The following is an 18037-nucleotide window of genomic DNA, read 5'->3' as shown; positions in this document are numbered from 1 at the left end:
CCTATGCTAAAAGACAGCCACTCTAGATGCACAATATGTTCATACACACATACATACTTACTGTTAGAAGGAAAAAAAAGCACGGTTAAAGCTCTGTATTCCTACAACAACCTCACTGACTGGTAGCTATTGGGTTGGGAATAATAAGGTACTGCAAAGGACACATGAAAGACTTTCTGCCTAGCAAAGCTTATCCTCATTAACTTGGAATGCTCAAATGGCACATCTGTGCTACACATAAAAAAAGATAAAACAGAAAATTTTGAAAACACAGCACATAGCTATATAGAAAGCCATCTTTTAGTTCTATGACTCTAAAACCTCTTTCACTCACCTTTTTCTTTTTTGCTGGTTGGTCCATCTTTGCTTGCAGGAAATCAATGAGTTTGGTTTGCTGAGAAATAGTGCCCTCCATTTTCACTTTTTCATGGGAATAGAGAACCTTTGAACCACACAAAGATGTCAGAAATTTCATCTGAATAGCAGAAACAAACAACTCAATAGCAGAACAGAGCTAAAAATACTGTACCGTATCTCATGACTCTGAGAAATACTGGATTAGGAAAGGGTCATATCCCAAAATTCCGCCTTAAACAGGGAGCACAGAGTCCTGCCCTCTGTTTCCTCACCCTCACCTGAATGTTTTCCAGCTGATATTCCAGATCACTTCTTTCAGTCTTCAGAAGATCTGCTCGATCTAGAGCCTCCTGCAGACCTTGAGTTAAGCGGAAGATGTGGTTCTTTTGCAGATCCATTTGCTGCTGCAGCTTTGCCTGCTGTTAATAGCAAAAAAGTGGTACTTTTTTGTTTGTTGTTGTTTGTTGTCCTTATTTATTTTTTTTTTACAAAGAGCTATTACATGCTATTCTTTTTTTTTTTGCAGAAAGAAATAAAAAAAGATGATTGCACAGCTTGGACCTTCTTTAAAAGCTAAATCATGGAGAGCTTTGCAAAGCCTCATCTGTGGTCTCCAGCTACGCACCCACAGCACATTGGCTCCAGACTTGTTTATAAGCTATAGTCCTCTGATTGGTGTAGGAAAGCCTTGTCTGGGCACAGACACTGCCTTGCAGATGTGATCTAGGACATGCCTTGTGATTACAAGCTTCTCTAATAATCACTGGGACACTGGCTGAACCCAATTACCATTACTATCACCAGACCTGCTTTGACATTCTCATTCAAGTACTGTGTCCACTGGCTGAAGAGCCCTTATTGCCAACTCTTGGCTCCCAGCCCACCTTTCCCTGCACAGCAGTTCACTTTTGTAACTCCCTGATGTGGCCACACATTTTGCAAAATTTTAGGTAAAAACAAAACTTCCATCTTCATTAATTGTCTAGTTACGATTGAGAAGGATGGATGTGCAATACTGCTACTGACTCAGCTTTATCCGGTCCTTCCCACAGTGTGGAACTTTCTTCTGAAGTTACAACTTGAATTTACAAGGTTACCTCCTCCAGAAGCCTCTGCTTGAGCTCCCTTTCTGTCTCAAGCTTCTGCTGTAAACTGCGTGCATTCATCTCCAACATAGCATGCTTCTTCTCCAGGTCATTGAGCTAAGCAGGTGGGACAGATGATCAGGATAACATAAAAGAGTGATACATATAGCATTTCACAATCTTAAAATTCAACCTCACCAAACACACACAGAAGAAAAATGATACAATTATCCTTTACTTACTATAAAGGGTTGAGGGGGAAAAAAACTGGTGTGCCACTGTTCAAATGTTGACATCAAGTTATTGACAGAACTCACTGTACACACCTGGTATCACAGCCATTCTCAAAAGGACACAAGTACTGACTGTGAGATAAATGGCTATAGAGCAGCCCCACAGAAAGGGATCTGGGAGTGCTGGACAGTAGGCTCCACATGAGCCAGCAGCTTGCCCTAGCAGCCAAGACCCCAATGGACCCCAATGCAAATGGCATTTTGGGGTCCATTAAACACAGCATAGGCACTCGGTCAAACAAGAGGATTATCCCACTACATTTAGCATTGGTGCAGCCTCATCTTGAATACTGTGTGCAGTTCTGGGCTCTGCACAGCATTAAAATGATAAAGATTAACATACTTGAAAGAATCCAAAAGAAAGAGGAGAACAACAAAGGTGGTAAAAGGGCTAGAAGGCATGTTCTGTGAGGATAGGCTTGAGGACAAGTGGCTTGTCCAATGTGAAGAAAAGGTGGGCCAAAAGGTGACTTCATTGCCTCTTCTCCTATTGCCTCATTGAAAGAGGCAAGAGGTGCCTCTTTCTCCCTACCATCTGAGGATAGAATGCAAGTGAATGGCCCAGAGCTGCACCAAGGGAGGTTCAGACTGTACATTAAGAAAAATTTCTTCACCGTGTGGCTGGTCAAATACCAGAGACAGGCTTCCTAGTGAGGTGGTTGATGCCCAGTGCCTGTCAGTGTTCAAAGGGCATTTGGTAAAGCCCTCAATTACATGCTTTAACTTGCAGATAGCCCTGAAGTAATCAGACAGTTGGACTAGATGTTCTTTGTAGGTCCCTTCCAACTGAACTATTCTATTGTTCTAAAATTAAATTCTAGGTCTTTGGCTTGAAGCTAGAATTCTATCCTGTTGATCTACAGTATTTATTTTGCTCTTGCATCTTGAAAAAGCTGCTCAGGACCACAATTCTAGAAATCATATCCTTATAAAAGAAAGGTATCTCAGCTCATAATGAAAGTGTAGGATTGAAGTTGCTTACCTTATCAGAAAGGCTCTCAGCTTTGAGTTTTTGCTCTTTTAGTGCTTGCTGGAGGGCTAGAATCTCTGCCTTGTGTTCTTTGACAGCTAGTTCTACCACCTGGCGAGATTCAGTAATACGCTGATCTGCTCTCACTCTGAATTAAAATGGAAGACAATGTTACCTAACACCTTTCTGGGTTTGACCTCTTCCTAGCATGCAGTGGCATCAATAACTTTCAGAGGTTTGCCTCAAATTCAAGATGTTACTTTACAAAGGCTGACTGTTGTATTATACAACCTTGCCCCACTCTAGAAAAGCTGCTTGAAAATTTCAAGACTCTACAGTTACACTTTGGAGCAAGGACCAACTTTTCATATAATAAAGTACAAGAGAAAAAAAAGATGAAGACTTCTATAAATTCCAGTGATAAACACCACACCCTCTTGAATCACTTACTTGCAAAAAAACAAAAGGAACCATATTACTGGTGAATGACTATTAACTAATATACCATTTTTAGAACTACTTCACAAGAATTTATATTTAGTTCCCACTCCCATATCCTATTCCAAATATATTTTTGTACTAGCTTCTATAGAGCATATGCATACAAGTTAATATAAAAGGGGAGGAGGGGACAAAAGACCTGCTCTGTTTCTCAGTATCCAGCATCCTCTGCAACTCTCTGACACGACATTCAAACTGAGACTTCTCATCCCCTAGAACATTTCTCCAAGCTTCCCACTGACGCTCTTTCTCCAGGAGTTCATCGTTCAGGGCCTCCAAGTCCATTACTTGCTCTTCCAGCATTGTACATGTTGTCTTCAAGGCCTCCATAGTCTAAAAATAAATCCTCCTATCAATTCTCACATCCCACATCAAGCATGCACTTTAAGCTTCAGCCTTACCATTTAACTTACAGTACATGCAAATTGGCAGCAAACATAAGCTGGTAAATCACAACCCATTTATTTCCAACTTGTGATTGCCTTTAATGTCAGCTCAATCTCATTATGAAGATTTGAAATTGCCAAGGTCACAAAATTAAATAATTCTACGTTATGATACCTTCAGAATGCTAAATTTCTTCGCAGAATAATACAAAGGGAAGTAACAAAAATTTTCAATTCATTCAAGTACTTGGGGAAGGAAGGCTTGAGCAATAATTGGTTGAACTGCCCCTAGAAGCATATTCATTCTCTACAGGCTGTCAGATTTAACATAATTTTTAGCCTTTCACATAACCAGCTAGCTATCATGGAAAGATTGTAATCCAGATCTCCATAAATCCTTACTTGTTTCTGACTGGTAAGCTGCATCTCTCTCTCAGTGATCTCTCGACGGAGATGGTCAACTTCACTTCGCAACTGGACAACCTCATCATTGGCCCCTGAGGCCTCATCAAGTTGTTTGGACAGGAAGAAATTCTGATTGTTCAGTTCTGCATTGTCTTCACTGAGCTGGTTCAGCTGTTCTTCCAAATCTGTGATCACCTAGAAAGAAAGATAAATTAGATTCAGTCAGTGAGTGCAGGTTGTTTTCTAAGTGTTCTCCTCTCACAGGAACATTTTTATTGCCAAGCAAGAAGACCACTTGGCTTCTTTTTTTTTTTTCCCCCCTTTTCAAATTTACACACATGAAACACGATAATGACAGATTTTACGCAGTGGGAGTACTTTGATTACAAACAGAATTGATTCGTGCAGAAAACACCTTGAAATTTTCTTTAAGTTTTGTTTAGAGTATAAATAGGCCATAACAACTTCTTTGAGAGAGAACTGCCTTATTTAAGGCACTGTGCTAGGAGTCAGGAGTTCTGGTTGTATTCTCAAATCTGCTGCTGACTCAGTGTGCTTTTGCCAAACCACTTTTTTTTTTTTGCCTTAATTTCTCCTCAAGTAAAATGAGGCTAACACTTCTTACAGAGACTTTTGAAGCGTGATATTTAAGAAAATTGAACAAGAGGTGCAAAGAAGGCAGTATAATCTGATGAATCCTTCTAGCAATTGTGAAGATTACTATAAACAGCATTGTATGTAGCCAGAAAAAGCAGAAAAATTGAGAAATGTACTTCAACAAAGTAATATCAGCATAGGATATAGGAAGAAAAAAATGTGGCAGCACAACAGACTAATAGAAAAATCAGTGAAAAGCAGAAATTCAACAAGCACAATAGCCTTGCCTTTAATGAAGAGGAAGCATCTATCTCTTAAATCAGAATAGCATTGTACTACAATGCTTTAAACCACATTCTGCTTCAATTTAAAGAACAACAGGAACAACAGTGGGCTCTTTTCACAGTTCTTTTTAATTTTTCATGAGTGAAAGGCCATCAGCACTGGGTGGGTGAATATTTGTGCCTCCTAACTAAAAAAATGTCATCACAACAGAAGGGGAAGGATCCTCGGAATAATGTGAACAAAAAGAATTTCAGAAACTAGAAAAGTTCTACAATTAACATTCAACTATTAGAAATACATTCAAGAGGCATTTTTGCCTAGACGTCAAAGAAAGGTGAATAAACACTTCATTAAATGGGAAAAAATAAAATCCCTCAGAACACAGTTGGCCACATTCAAATGTGTAGGGAATTGGAACATTTACAAGTCAAGCACTTAAATAAATAAAGCAGTGAAGTGTTGCACGTCTCTTCTCAGCTATCTGAAAAGATGGCAACGACTTCGTTTTGAAGAATCTGTAAAGCAGGTATTGGCTGCTTCTTACCATGCCTCTCCCAGATCTAAATTAGCAGTATTTGATTGTTGGCAGAAAAAGTCCAAGTGCCATTATTCTCTGCTGGGTGAAGGGGAGATTCCTGCTATCCACACGTTTGGGGTCAAATCAAAGTGATTCTAAAAACTCCCCAAAACAGAACGCTGCTGATAAAAATCTGCTCATGTGGATGTTTCCTGAGCACTCTTCCTGCCCTGTTCAAAATAGGCATTTTGAGTGAAATTCCCAAAGAACTCGGACTGTATCATAAGGATATCTTAGTGCCAAAGTGTTATAGGCAGACCAGTAAATGTATTGATGAAACCAAAAAGGAACAGAAGAACACTTGCTTTTACAGTGTTTTACCCACTATTCATACAAACAACACAGGCGATTTCCCCTAGCTGCCAGATCAGATAATACCGTTCCTTTTCTTCTACCTTTATTTTATTTTCTGCTTATTTAACCACACTAATGAGTCTCAGGCAGTCTGTTACAGATCTTTGGACTCTTCCATTTTCATTTTATATATTAATTCAAGTACTTTCTATAAAGTGTATTATTTGAAATATAAGAGAGACGTGAGGGGTAAATCCAAAATTGGTATGGTGACATGAAGATGCAGTACTTCAAACTACAAGGAGGCTGTGGATGCCCCATCCCTGCAGGCATCCAAGGCCAGGCTGGATGTGTCTCTGGGCAGCCTGGGCTGCTGGTTGGTGACCTGCACACAGCAGGGGGTTGGAACTGGATGAGCATTGTGGTCCTTTTGAACCCAGGCCATTCTATGATTGTGATTTCAAGACAGCTGAATAACTTAATGGCTTAAACTTTATTCACCCTTATTCTATGTTCTAAGATTTTGACTTCTTTCTCTGGGTATAACCAAAGTTAAACCAAACCACCAAAGTGACTTGGCTTAAATTCGGAACACGATATACAACCTACATAACATAATGTAGTTAGAGTTTCTTCATTTATTTTAAAGAGAGAGAGTTGTTCTTCTCATAATCTTCTGTTGTTTTTTTCCTTTTTCACAGGGAAAAGGAAAATATCTTGACAACATTTTGTTTTAAATCTAGCTGCAGGTATATATAATCCAATATGGTTACAGAGTTTATAAACACTATAAAGCTTAAGTGACGATAGATAACAGTGTCACAGGAAAATGAGACGATGTGTGATGTAAATGCCTGTCCTGGGAACCAAAACCAAAGAGCACATGATAGGGGATGTGACCTCAGGCATGCATACATACATACATACATACATACAAACAACTATGCCAGAATCCCATACCTGAAAAGAATTAATAGTTTTAGGCATTTTTTCTTTTCAGTTAGGGAACTCCCCAAGCAAAACAAACAAAAAACCTGAGCTATAGCTATGAAGTTAAATTTGTAAATCTATATTTAAGGAAAGCCTACAATGAAACACTATTATAGCTTTTTAAAATCCAAAACATCATTACAAAAGTCTTCAGAAAACAACCAAACATTTGAAAGCTTAGGGGAATACTCCCAGGCAATCTAGGCAGCACTATCTGCACCATGCACCATCACTCACAGAGCTAACAAAACATTCTCCTCAGTCTACATGCATCTTCATGTACACCTATGTTCATCTTCACCACAACAAATCCAGAAAATGGAGAAAAATCTAACATGACCACACCAAACTTGACAGACTGTTCACTACATACCACATCTAAGCAACTTATCTTCATATAGATACCAAAGATGGTACCTCATTTCAAACATTACAGAGTAACCCAAGCATAACAAACTTCAGCAAAAGTGACCATACTCAGCACAATTCCCTCCCCACTGCACAGTATCAGAGGGGTAAAGTGTTTCTATATTGTATATCATACACAATGTACAGAATTTAATCCATCCTCTCCATGCATCAAAACTACAGTCAAAATAACATGGGAAAGGAAAAAAAAAGAAGCAGGTTTAGAATACTCTTAAGTGCAGTTTGCAAGCTTCTCCAAAGCTATGCTGAGATCTTTCAGGAAGATGTCTCTGTTCTCAGATGCCATCAATAAATGCACAGGGAAATGTTAGGACAGTACAAGGTTAACTGCTTCAGAATGCTATCAGCAACACGTTATTTGGTGTTTAATTCAATTTTTAGCACAATCTTCATTCAGAACTTACAAACGAATGCAGAATTTTACTCCATTCATTTCCAGTCCCCACCCCGATCTTTACTAAAACGTTAGCTGACAGAAGTTAATAGGAAAAAAACAAAACTATCTCACATCCCCAAGTTATCATAAGGAGCACATGAGAAAGGACCGCCCTTCACTTTAACTTATTACATGTGGATCTGAGAGATGAAGCCTTTCTAGCAGAGAAATACCAAGCATCTTAATGGAGCAGAATATCAGGCCTCTTACTGACAACAGCTGCAGACAGATACTGGTCTTGTACGTCTACCTAGATGATGAATATGTAACAACTAATTCCTCACTTTCCTCCTCTCTCCATAATCAGACAACATCTGTGACTTGAAAAATACCTTACACTGAAATTTCAGTCTCCAAAAATTCATCATGGCATAGCTTGCAGGACACTGCTCCTGTTAATAGCTGCAGAGCAGTGGAATATTTCACTGCCTGTGTTCCCTTCCTTCCCACACCAACCCATCCTTAAAACATACAGTCTCCTGCAGTCCTCCATCCTTGTCCTCAGAAGATGAGCTGCCACTCCAATCACGAGCCTCACTCTCAAATCATGGCAGTCATGCACAGAGAAGGTCCCGTTGGCCTCTTTCACAGCAGTATCACTGCAACACCCTCAAAATCTGTGATGCTTTGCCAAACTACAAAAACTCCACTTCTGCAGTAACATTTTTCATTAAATGAAATGGCCCCTCCCAACAACAGACAGTTGTAAATACATGTACTCACAGGCATGCACGTTTATTTGTTTGTTTGTTTGTTTTATCAATTTAACTAAGACATAAAGAAGTTTTTGCCTGGGTATTAGGCTAGTGGGAAAGACCTTTGGGAGAGAAGAGATAATTTAGCAAAAGTATATAACATGTCTGGACATAATTTTGAACATGTAAGATTTACTCTTGTATGTCAGCTAATTGAATCAACATGGAATCAGGATTTTAGACTGAAGTCAGAAGGGAAATTTTTTCATGCCTTGCTAATCTCCTAGAGGTACAAAATCAAGCTTGTTAATGCTTAAGATAGCAACACACAATGATGACAAAAGAACCTCGAGGAGTGGAGGTAACCCTTGTTTTAATGATGAAATCTTGAACAAAGGAAAATGCAGTATCTAATTAGCATTTTTTAAAGTCACTCTCTTTTCTAGAGTAAAAGCAATGGCCTGTTATCCCCTCTCCCTCCCCATAAAAATGGAAAATACAGGTGGTGGGTCCACAGAATAACATTAATATTTTACTAAGCTGACTGTAAATATACTTTATGGGACACATTTTCTCCTAAATTTTTATAGAAATTACCGCCTCCTTCCTGAATTATTTCTGAATGAAATTACTGAATGTTTCCTTCATGAAAGAATCCAATCATCGTTAGATAACTTAGTATCGTTCTTGACTCCAAATGTGTTGATGAACCAACAAGAAGCAATAATTAAACGCCAGATGGAAATAACTGACAAAAACGTAAATCTCCCTATTTAAGAAAATGCATTTTATTTCTAGAGTGCTTGTTTATTGCCAAGAAAACAACTTTTAAAACTCAAAAAGGATGGCAACGTTTTTCACGGAATAATTCTTTAAAGGAAGAGGAATAGTCCTTTCCCCCTCAGTGGATTTGTGGCAGGAGCCAGCACTGTGACAAGATTACAATAAAATACCATTCTGTGTGCTTGGCCGTGTTTATCTGTGTGTGTGTGTAGAGCAGGTTCATCAATTTGCCATTTTTCCTATAGTTATGTATCCTATCACTTATTGCACAATTGAAGTCTTTGTGGAATAAAGCAAAAGCCAGTTTTTTTTTTTTGGCTCCAACAGTAAACAAGACACGTTGCAAGATAAAACAATGCAGAGCTATCAAAGCAACCAAATACAAAAATCACAAAGACAAAAGAAATTAAGACCAACAATACAACAATGATCAGATTTAAAACTGACAAACAGGAGAACCTAAAGAAGTATTGACTTGGGTCGGAGAGCTTAGCAAAAGAAAGGGTAATAAGAGTGCAGCCATGGGACTAGAAAGGCAGACACATTTTGAGTGTCAGGGTTCAATACAAATGAGGTTGAAATTCTGGTGAAGGCACCATAACAAACATTCCTTGATTCCTCACTGTCAAGACAAGACTGTCCTATAATTTCTCTCAGTACTCCTCAGTAAAAAGGACAGACAGCTACAGCTACTTACAACACGGTAAAAGAAAGTTTCTACCCACGGTCAATTAAATTATACACGGATTTTCCTGGGCTGGAAAGAGAATGAATGATGAGCATGTATTATTCACATAGGAACCATTTCACTAATGTATTACTGATGAGGATGTCTGATGCATGGTCTCTCTTATGCCACTAAAAGACCTACAGTGCACAACACTTAAAAATCCTTTTATGCAGAACATTCAAACCTCTCAGCATTATTGTCATCTTTTAGAACCATAGAATCACCAAGGTTGGAAAAGACCTCCAAGATCGTTCATTCCAACCATCCATCCACCACCAATATTTCCTCACTAAACCACGTCCTTTAGCACAATATCTAAGCATTTCTTCAACACCTCCAGGGACAGTGACTCCACCACCTCTCTGACAGCCCATTCCAGTGCCTGACTGCTCTTTCTGAAAAGAAATTGTTCCTAATATTCAACCTGAACCTCTTATGGAGCAACTTGAGGCCATTCGCTCTAGTCCCATCACTAGTTATGTGGGAGAAGAGGCCAACCCCCACCTTGCCACAGCCTCCTTTCAGGGAGCTGTAGAGAGCAATGAGGTCTCCCCTGAGCCTCCTCTTCTCCAGACTGAACAATCCCAGCTCCCTCAGCTGCTCTTCATAAGACTTGTGCTGCAGATCCCTCACAGTTTCGTTGCCCTGCTCTGGACACCCCACAGCATTCGTGTCTTTCTTGTAGTGAGGGGCCCAAAACTGAACACAGTACTTGACATGCAGCCTCACCAGAGCTGAGTTCAGGGGGATAAGCACCTCCTGGACCCACTGACTACACTATTTCTTATGTAAGCCAGGATACCATTGGCCTTTTAGCTACCTGAGCATACTGCTGGCTCACATTCAGCCAAGAACATGGGTCACGGGTCAGTCTTGACTGCTGGAGATTGCCTACCACACTTACAAAGCCAAAACTCTACTATAATGAGATAACAGGTTACAACCTTTGCAAGGCAGCCTACAGCAGAACACAATTGGTTTTTGCCTGCATGGAGATGACAAGTATTTCCACAGAAAGCCACCGTTCTGTAAAAAGGCCAAGACAGAACAAACAACAGAAAAGATAGCTATGGATGTAGTATGTGTGACAACGCACAGGGCCGAAAGATCGTTCAGCATAAGCAAAGTGGATGACAAAAAGCAAAGTTTCTCTTGTAGAATTTACTTTGGATGGAGATTAATACAGTTTGCCAAGCCCTACTTTCTCATTGCTTCATATCAGTATATTCTATGAACAGAATACAAGAATCCCCCTGCTCAGTGCTGAAAAGGAACTGTGGAAAACACAGTAACTCTAAAATGATATTTTTGAAAGATGAAAACTTTATGTTAGATACTTAGTCATCCAGCACAAAATAATTAAACTTGAGGAAATCAGAAGTGGGAAAACAATCAAGACTTAAAAAAAAAACCAAAAAAACAGCTGTTATGCTCTGTTTACAGAGTGATGTAAGGAAAAAAAGCCTAGAAATATCAGCAGCCAGTGTTGATCCAGATGAATCAACATTTCTGTAGTTCACGTCACTGGAAGACAGACTCTCCATCAAGTTTGAAGACAGTGGTAATTTGCAAGAATTCCTATCAGTAGTCAAAGACACTGAGATCTGTCCTGGATTGATGAAATGTGTAGAAGAACATGTCAAAAGACCTCAAGTAATTTAAGGTAGAAATTAAGATCCTCAAGTTCTTTCTGCTCTTTGAACAGAAGTCCACACGTCATTGTATCATTTTGAACTGCGCACTTTGGCTCTTCAGTCTTTAAATTCCCCATAAAACCCAAAGTAGCAAGAATGCTTTTCCATCAGCTCTGGCCTAGATCTACAATGCAGCTCAGGATTTGGACAGGCAGATCTTTTCTTCTCCTGGTGAGTAGAAAACATCTTTACCTACAAACATTTTTGCAGCTGCTACACCATTCTTATTAGCTGCACTGCAATGAGATATTTTAATTTACTTTCTTCTCCAAAAAGAAGAATAGTGTCAATTTCACAAATGGAATAAAACCTCACAACTGAGGTTTACCCAAAGCCTAAAAAAACAATCAAATCCAATCAGTCTAGCTCCTAACACCTTTAAGACAAAAGTCCACACTGGGAACTAGTGTCATCAAGGAGTAAGTCATAAATCGTTTGCTTCCTTATCCTTAATTTCAAAATAATTCAATGATCTGTATTTAATACTCACTGTGCAGCTATTACGAAGGGCTTCAAATTTACGCTGGATTTCATCTCTATGTGCCTAAAGGAGGTAAGAAGTTAATCATCAATTTTTCATACATGAGAATTAGAATCCAACAGCTGTTGCTAAACAAACTGCAGAACAATCTACCAGCAAGCAAAGTTTGGAAGGCAGATGCTGCACGCTATGAAAGTACTCTGTAGTGACAAAGAACTGATTAGCAAGAGTCACATCCTACTTAATCAAATGTTCCCAATTCTGAGCTACTTAGAAAAATGTACAAACTCAAGAACTGAGTTATATGAAAAGTTCCATCTTAAATGGTCACCAGATCACTTACTGATTCCACATTAAGTTTGTACATTCATGATATAAATTTGAGTTGGTTTTACTTTCGTACTCAGATTAGTATTTCATACAAAATAAATACCACATACAGTTTAATGCTTGCAAAGAAAAACTGCAATGAAGCATAATGCAAGCTATCCCAAACAGCACTGCCAATCTACCTGAGTCCTACCATCAAGCACCATTTGATCCTAAGCCTCTCTAAAAAGCAGTGATGAAACACAATAATCAATTCTTTGGAAGACAGCATCCAAAGTATTGAAAAGTACATGCATTTATTTTAAAGAAAGCAGTATTGCATGCACCATTTTACTTCCTCGTTTACAAGCAAAGCATGACAAAGCAAAAGTTCTTGTTTCAGCCTCATGGCCTCTCTCAGAATTCATTCAGACCATCAAACTGATTTAAGAAGTGTAAAATATGCTATCTGAAACCTTAACGAATGGAAGGTTAGTGTGCTGGCACATCCAGCTATTCTTCATTCAGAGCATTTTTGTCATAGCTAAGAGGCTAAACAGGAAAAACTCTTTAGCGGAAGTCAAATACGAGCGCTAATTCGTTATCTTACCACAACGGGCAATGTGAAAAATAAAGTATATAAAAAAATGCCACATCATCAACACTCCAAGCCCACTGAACTGCGCTATCTTACAACAGCTGCTTCAAGAGCACTACCGTTTTGCCAAATTAACCAAAGCAGTAACTGAGTGAACACAGGTCGCATACATTCATCTGTTTTGCTGATGATGGAAGGTAAAGGTATCAAGCACATAATCATCACCCTGTTAGCAGCGATATTAGCAGTTATGCAAAGTTTTCAGCTGGCAGAGGACCGTAACGATTTTGAGCAAAAAGAAACAGATGCCATGTTCCAATGAGTTATTCTTAAGCCTTGGTGTTGCTGCAGTACTTTGCCAGCGTGCACCTGCTTAAGAGCAACTCGGAGCGCATAGTTCTCCCATTCCCCCACCCAAAGCACCAAGCTCATACAAGCACCTAGCTCAGCAAATCCCCACTATCCTTTCTAACGCATAGCAATGGCAGAAATATTCTGAATAACAATTATTTTATCAAATGTTACTGGACAAAGAGAACGAACATTTTCAACACTTCAAAATAACTGGATTTGAAGGTCATTGAAGACTGCTCCCTCAGTGAGGGTTAGCTGGCAAAGCAGCAGGTCAGCATATTCTCCCTCCCCCCTGCTGCCCTCAGAATCCTTTCTGAAGGAAATATTTCTTAGAATCAAGCAGTGTGAAAGCATCTTTTTGTATTCAAGAGACAGCAACCTGCAGCATATAATTTAGAATTATCTTTCCAAAGAGGGGGGGGAAAAAGGGGGCAATTTAAATTTTCTTTTTTCCTTTATGTCATTCACACATGTCACCAAATGCAAATAACAATTTTAAAACACTGGAATAAAATAAGGGTGCTTAGCAACACTATTTTCCTAGCTTTCGTTATTGCTGTTTTTCAAAACAAGTATAAAGCAGGTAAGCTTATAGAAAGAAATCATCAAAACATTTCTGATCAAGTACCTTCAAACTTGTGATAAATTATTTAAATAAGTAAATCAGAGAACAAAGCTCCTAGCAATAACAATTTCATATGTAGTTTCACCTCGTCACAGAAGTAATCGTGTTCTTCAGGCACCAATGACAGAACTACCAGGAGCACGCGTAAGGTTAATTTAATAGACAAAATTGGACATCTTAGACATAGCTGCCCCTATCAACTCAACACACAATTAGTGCCTTCTTCTGAAAAATGAAAGAAATAAAGAGTAAAATACATATTTAACCTCATTATAAAACATGGACCTTCTTAGTTCTAATCTAGTACCAATGTTAGGGCTCACCGTGAGAGCTTGAATCTCTTCCTCTGCCTCAGCTGTGGTCTCCTCTAGTTCAGTTTTGGCCTCACGGAGCTGATTCTCCAGGGCTGTCCGTGCAGCCTGCAGCCCAGTAATTTGAGATTCCCTCTCCTGGAGTGTCAGCTGCAATTCTGTCAACTGCCTTTTAAGTTCCAGCTTCTGTTCTTCGTGCTCTAGACCAACCTGAAGAATGAAAAAAGTACCATCCAAACACAAGTTACTTACAAAGAAAAACACGGGCAATATAATCTAATTTCAAACCTCAGGATCCTTCAGGATGACACTGCCATTTCTATTCCAAAATCACATCTGCACAGATTGCTTAAGCGACTGAGAAGTCAAGGATGCTGCTTTGTCTGCTAAAAGCCACTCATTTGCTTTGAAAAAGATCAAAAGCATTTTGAAATGAAAAAAGAAAACAAGAATAGTTCCAGCTGTGACTCAAATATCACATATAACACGCCGATATAAAAAGCATTACAGTTGAAGTAGTTTGTGCTGACATTTCTTCACAGAAATTATTGCATTTGAGAATCTTTAGACATAAAGACAACACTGTTCTTTACCTGCATATATATCTATTTAGGTTATTTTTGAAGAATCCAAGCAAATAACCTTGCTCTGGGTTTATGTGAGTAGATTTTGGTCAAGGTTTTCTTGAGGCATAGTCAAGGATAAATGTGTTGTTTCCAGGAATGGATGAAAAATGAACAACCAGCAAAGCAGACCTTGGTGCTCAAATCAATTCCAAATTTTAGCACCTTCTTTAGGATGTTTGCATCCCACGTGACTCTGTTGTGTTGCAGATGTGAGAGAAGCCTGCCAGAAATCTTACGCTGGTCCCAGCCAACTTCCAGTCAAACAAGGACAAGTGCAAGTCATCCAACCCTCTTAGCTAAAGGCAAAATTTCAGACTGAAAAGAAAATTATCAAAGCAAGACTGGAGAAGGTAAAAGATCTAAAAGGGAATTCAAAGCTGATATAAAACTAAAGAACTAAAAATGTGGCACAGGTCACAAAAAAATGCAGGTTTTCATATTCCTGTTAATCTTTTTGAAAACCTTAGAAAAATGTACGTGAGGGAACAGGTCTCCTGTTTTCGTACAGCACTCCTGTTGTGTCATTTGCTTTCTACTCTGTAGACCCTAGGCCTACAGTTAAGCCGATCATTGCACATAGCTAAGCTCTGATTCTTTACTCCATAATCACTCCAGCTGAAAAATATGATATTGTAGAAAAAAATACAAATGTGATTCTGAGAAAGCAAGAAGATCTGAAAGCTTTGCACTTACTCCAATGAACAATCTCTCGTACTTCCTCTCCCTCCAGGAGAAGAATTCCTGGGGGGGAAAATACTGCTAGACTAAAATAAATTATTACATGTTAAAATACCATTTTTAGGATACGCAGAACAAAGACAACTTAATTCTAATCATCGCTGTAATACTTGAAATGAGATACATTCAAAGAAGGTTGGAAGGATTAAACTCATTTTCACCTCTCGCAGCCTAGTCTCCAACTCTAGCAGGCGGTTCTTGTCAGTGTGATCTTGGTGACTCATCTTTTCCAATTGTTCCTCTAATTTTCGATTCTGGGCCTCTAACTTTCCAGCTTGGGTTTCCAAATAGAACTTCTGTTGTCTGAGCTCTGAAATCATCTCCTCTTGGGCTTTCCTGATAGGAGAAAAAATAGAAACCCAAAGAATCCTTATATAAGGCCTTCCAACGTAGGGAAGCAGGGAAGAACATAGCACAAGCTCCCTACTACACTGAACGTGAAGCTCATAGCTTAAATGCTATGCTTTTAATTAAAAAAAATACAGAAAAAAGCCAGCTCTCTATTTCCATCAGCAAAAGATCCACGTACTAACAGATTCATCCATACATGCCCATTAAAATTTCATGTTTGCAAGTTGGAAAAAAAAAAAATAATGAAAATTCTATACATGATTATCTACCACAATATTTAAGATATATTTCATTCTTATCATTTCACCAATTCCTACATCTTTTTCTTCATAGGAACAATGAATGGTAAGAATAGTTGCTTTCGCACTAAGTAATTCCATGAGATAAGAGAGATTGAAGGGTTTCTGGTGGGATTTGTGTTTGTTTGCTCCTAGAAGATGAAACGGACCTAGACTAAGTTTTTAACTTGACCAACATTGAAGCAATGATTTGTTGTCTCTAAACAAAGACTTCATCCATAATGTGAATGAAAATAATTACCTGTGTGCAAAAGAATTCTGAGCCTGCAACCTCTGCTAAAAGCAACAATTAGCAGTTGAAATGGATATTCTCATGCAAAACAAACAAACATCACTCTTTCTACATTATTTACAACTCCAGGAATTATTTTATCGTGAATGGGAAATTTCTTTCCACTTAAAGTCCAACAAAGCTCTACGTATATTAATGAATTAATATTTTAACAAGTTCACTGTGAGATAAGCTGCTGCTAATCCTGTCTCAGAGAAATTATGTGGCTTGCCCAAGATCAAATGGGAAGACTTCAAAAAGCTAAAAATAGAAGCCAAGTCTTCTGACTCACACTCACACTTCTGTGCACTGCACATAGAACTCTCCCCTGTCACCCTGTGTTTCGTGTTGTTGTTGTTGTTGTTTTTTAGTTTATCTCTACAGATTATTGGCAGACAGAACTGTCAAATGAGCGGCCTGCTCAGGAAGCTGATTATCATTAGCTTCCTCAGATATTGGTGGAACAAAAACTATCCAACTAGCCAACAAACTAGCCTTTGAAGGGCTTAAATCACTTAAATTCTAATAACTTCAAACATGCTCAGATTGATTGTAGCTCTTGTGGATTCAAAATGCAGTCCAACAACAGATGCATACATATTCACCACCACAATTCACAAAATAAGTACAAACTCATTAGCTATCTGCCTTTATAAACACAGGCATAAGAAAGCAAATTTCCTCTCAAAATGCTGTTGATTCTGTTACATCTTCTAGCAATTCAGCAACATTAGGTTAATTGACAATATTTCTTAATCTATCCCAAGGAATATTTTCAAGCATTATTTTATTTTTCTTGCTTTCTGTTGAACTCTAATGAAGTGTCCTTCCATCAGAGGATCATCTAGCTCACCTAGCTCACTGGAGATCTTATGTTCAGTTCAGCACAATGACTGCAGCACTGGACCTTACATATGTTTCCCAGGTATGTGCTGAGACACTACTTGTGCTTCATTTCAGATGAGTTATAGCTTTTCCCATCTCAGCAGACTTCATGTGTTATTAACCAGAAGTCATCTGGAGCATAAAGCAACTCAATTCGAATTTCCACCTATTTCTGTCAATATTTCTGGCTGTTCAAGCTAGAATAACTTGCCAGATATTTGAAATATAGTAAAAATTGGAACCATTATATATCTGGAGGCATAATCAGCACTGAAAAGAAAAAAAAATAAAACAAAACAAAGCAACGCTTTGCCAAAATTCAATCTTGGTTGATTCTATTCAATATTATAGGTGAATCCATCCAAGTGCTGCCCACAGAGTGGGCAGAGTGCTGTCCAACATTGCATCCAGCAGCTGATGGACTGAAAACATTTATGCAGACAGCCAAACTCAATGACTCTCCAAACTCAGTAAAAGCAAATGCTATTTTAGCCCTATCCTGCAAGGCATATCAAACAATCTGTGCTGCTTCTATTGAAGTAGAATGCTTTTATGTTATTAAAGAAGCAAAAACATTTTTAAGAGAATAAGGAATCTGAACTGAAGAGAAAAGCAAAATAGAATTCAAGTAGACAGAAAGATTTGATAGGGAAAAGAAAAGGTCCAAGATTTCCTCCATGTT

General features: G+C 38.6%; 1 protein-coding gene across 1 annotated transcript in view; it reads right to left on the bottom strand.

Annotated features, from left to right (window-relative positions):
* The window catches only part of CIT (citron rho-interacting serine/threonine kinase), a gene marked incomplete at both ends in the record, with an annotated part of 67291 nt that overhangs the window by 11032 nt on the left and 38222 nt on the right, over positions 1 to 18037 (bottom strand). The window contains 9 exons of the mRNA XM_079543692.1: positions 335 to 442; positions 636 to 776; positions 1455 to 1559; positions 2718 to 2853; positions 3346 to 3539; positions 3995 to 4192; positions 11998 to 12051; positions 14198 to 14395; positions 15711 to 15885. Of these exons, the coding sequence (XP_079399818.1) occupies positions 335 to 442; positions 636 to 776; positions 1455 to 1559; positions 2718 to 2853; positions 3346 to 3539; positions 3995 to 4192; positions 11998 to 12051; positions 14198 to 14395; positions 15711 to 15885 (1309 nt within the window). The remainder of the gene's footprint in view (positions 1 to 334; positions 443 to 635; positions 777 to 1454; positions 1560 to 2717; positions 2854 to 3345; positions 3540 to 3994; positions 4193 to 11997; positions 12052 to 14197; positions 14396 to 15710; positions 15886 to 18037) is intronic.

The sequence above is a fragment of the Tetrao urogallus genome (assembly GCF_951394365.1).
Source record: "Tetrao urogallus genome assembly, chromosome: 17".
In the NCBI taxonomy this organism is placed as follows: domain Eukaryota; kingdom Metazoa; phylum Chordata; class Aves; order Galliformes; family Phasianidae; genus Tetrao; species Tetrao urogallus.
Note: the sequence above shows the minus strand (reverse complement) of the source record. Positions and strands in the feature narration are given on the sequence as shown.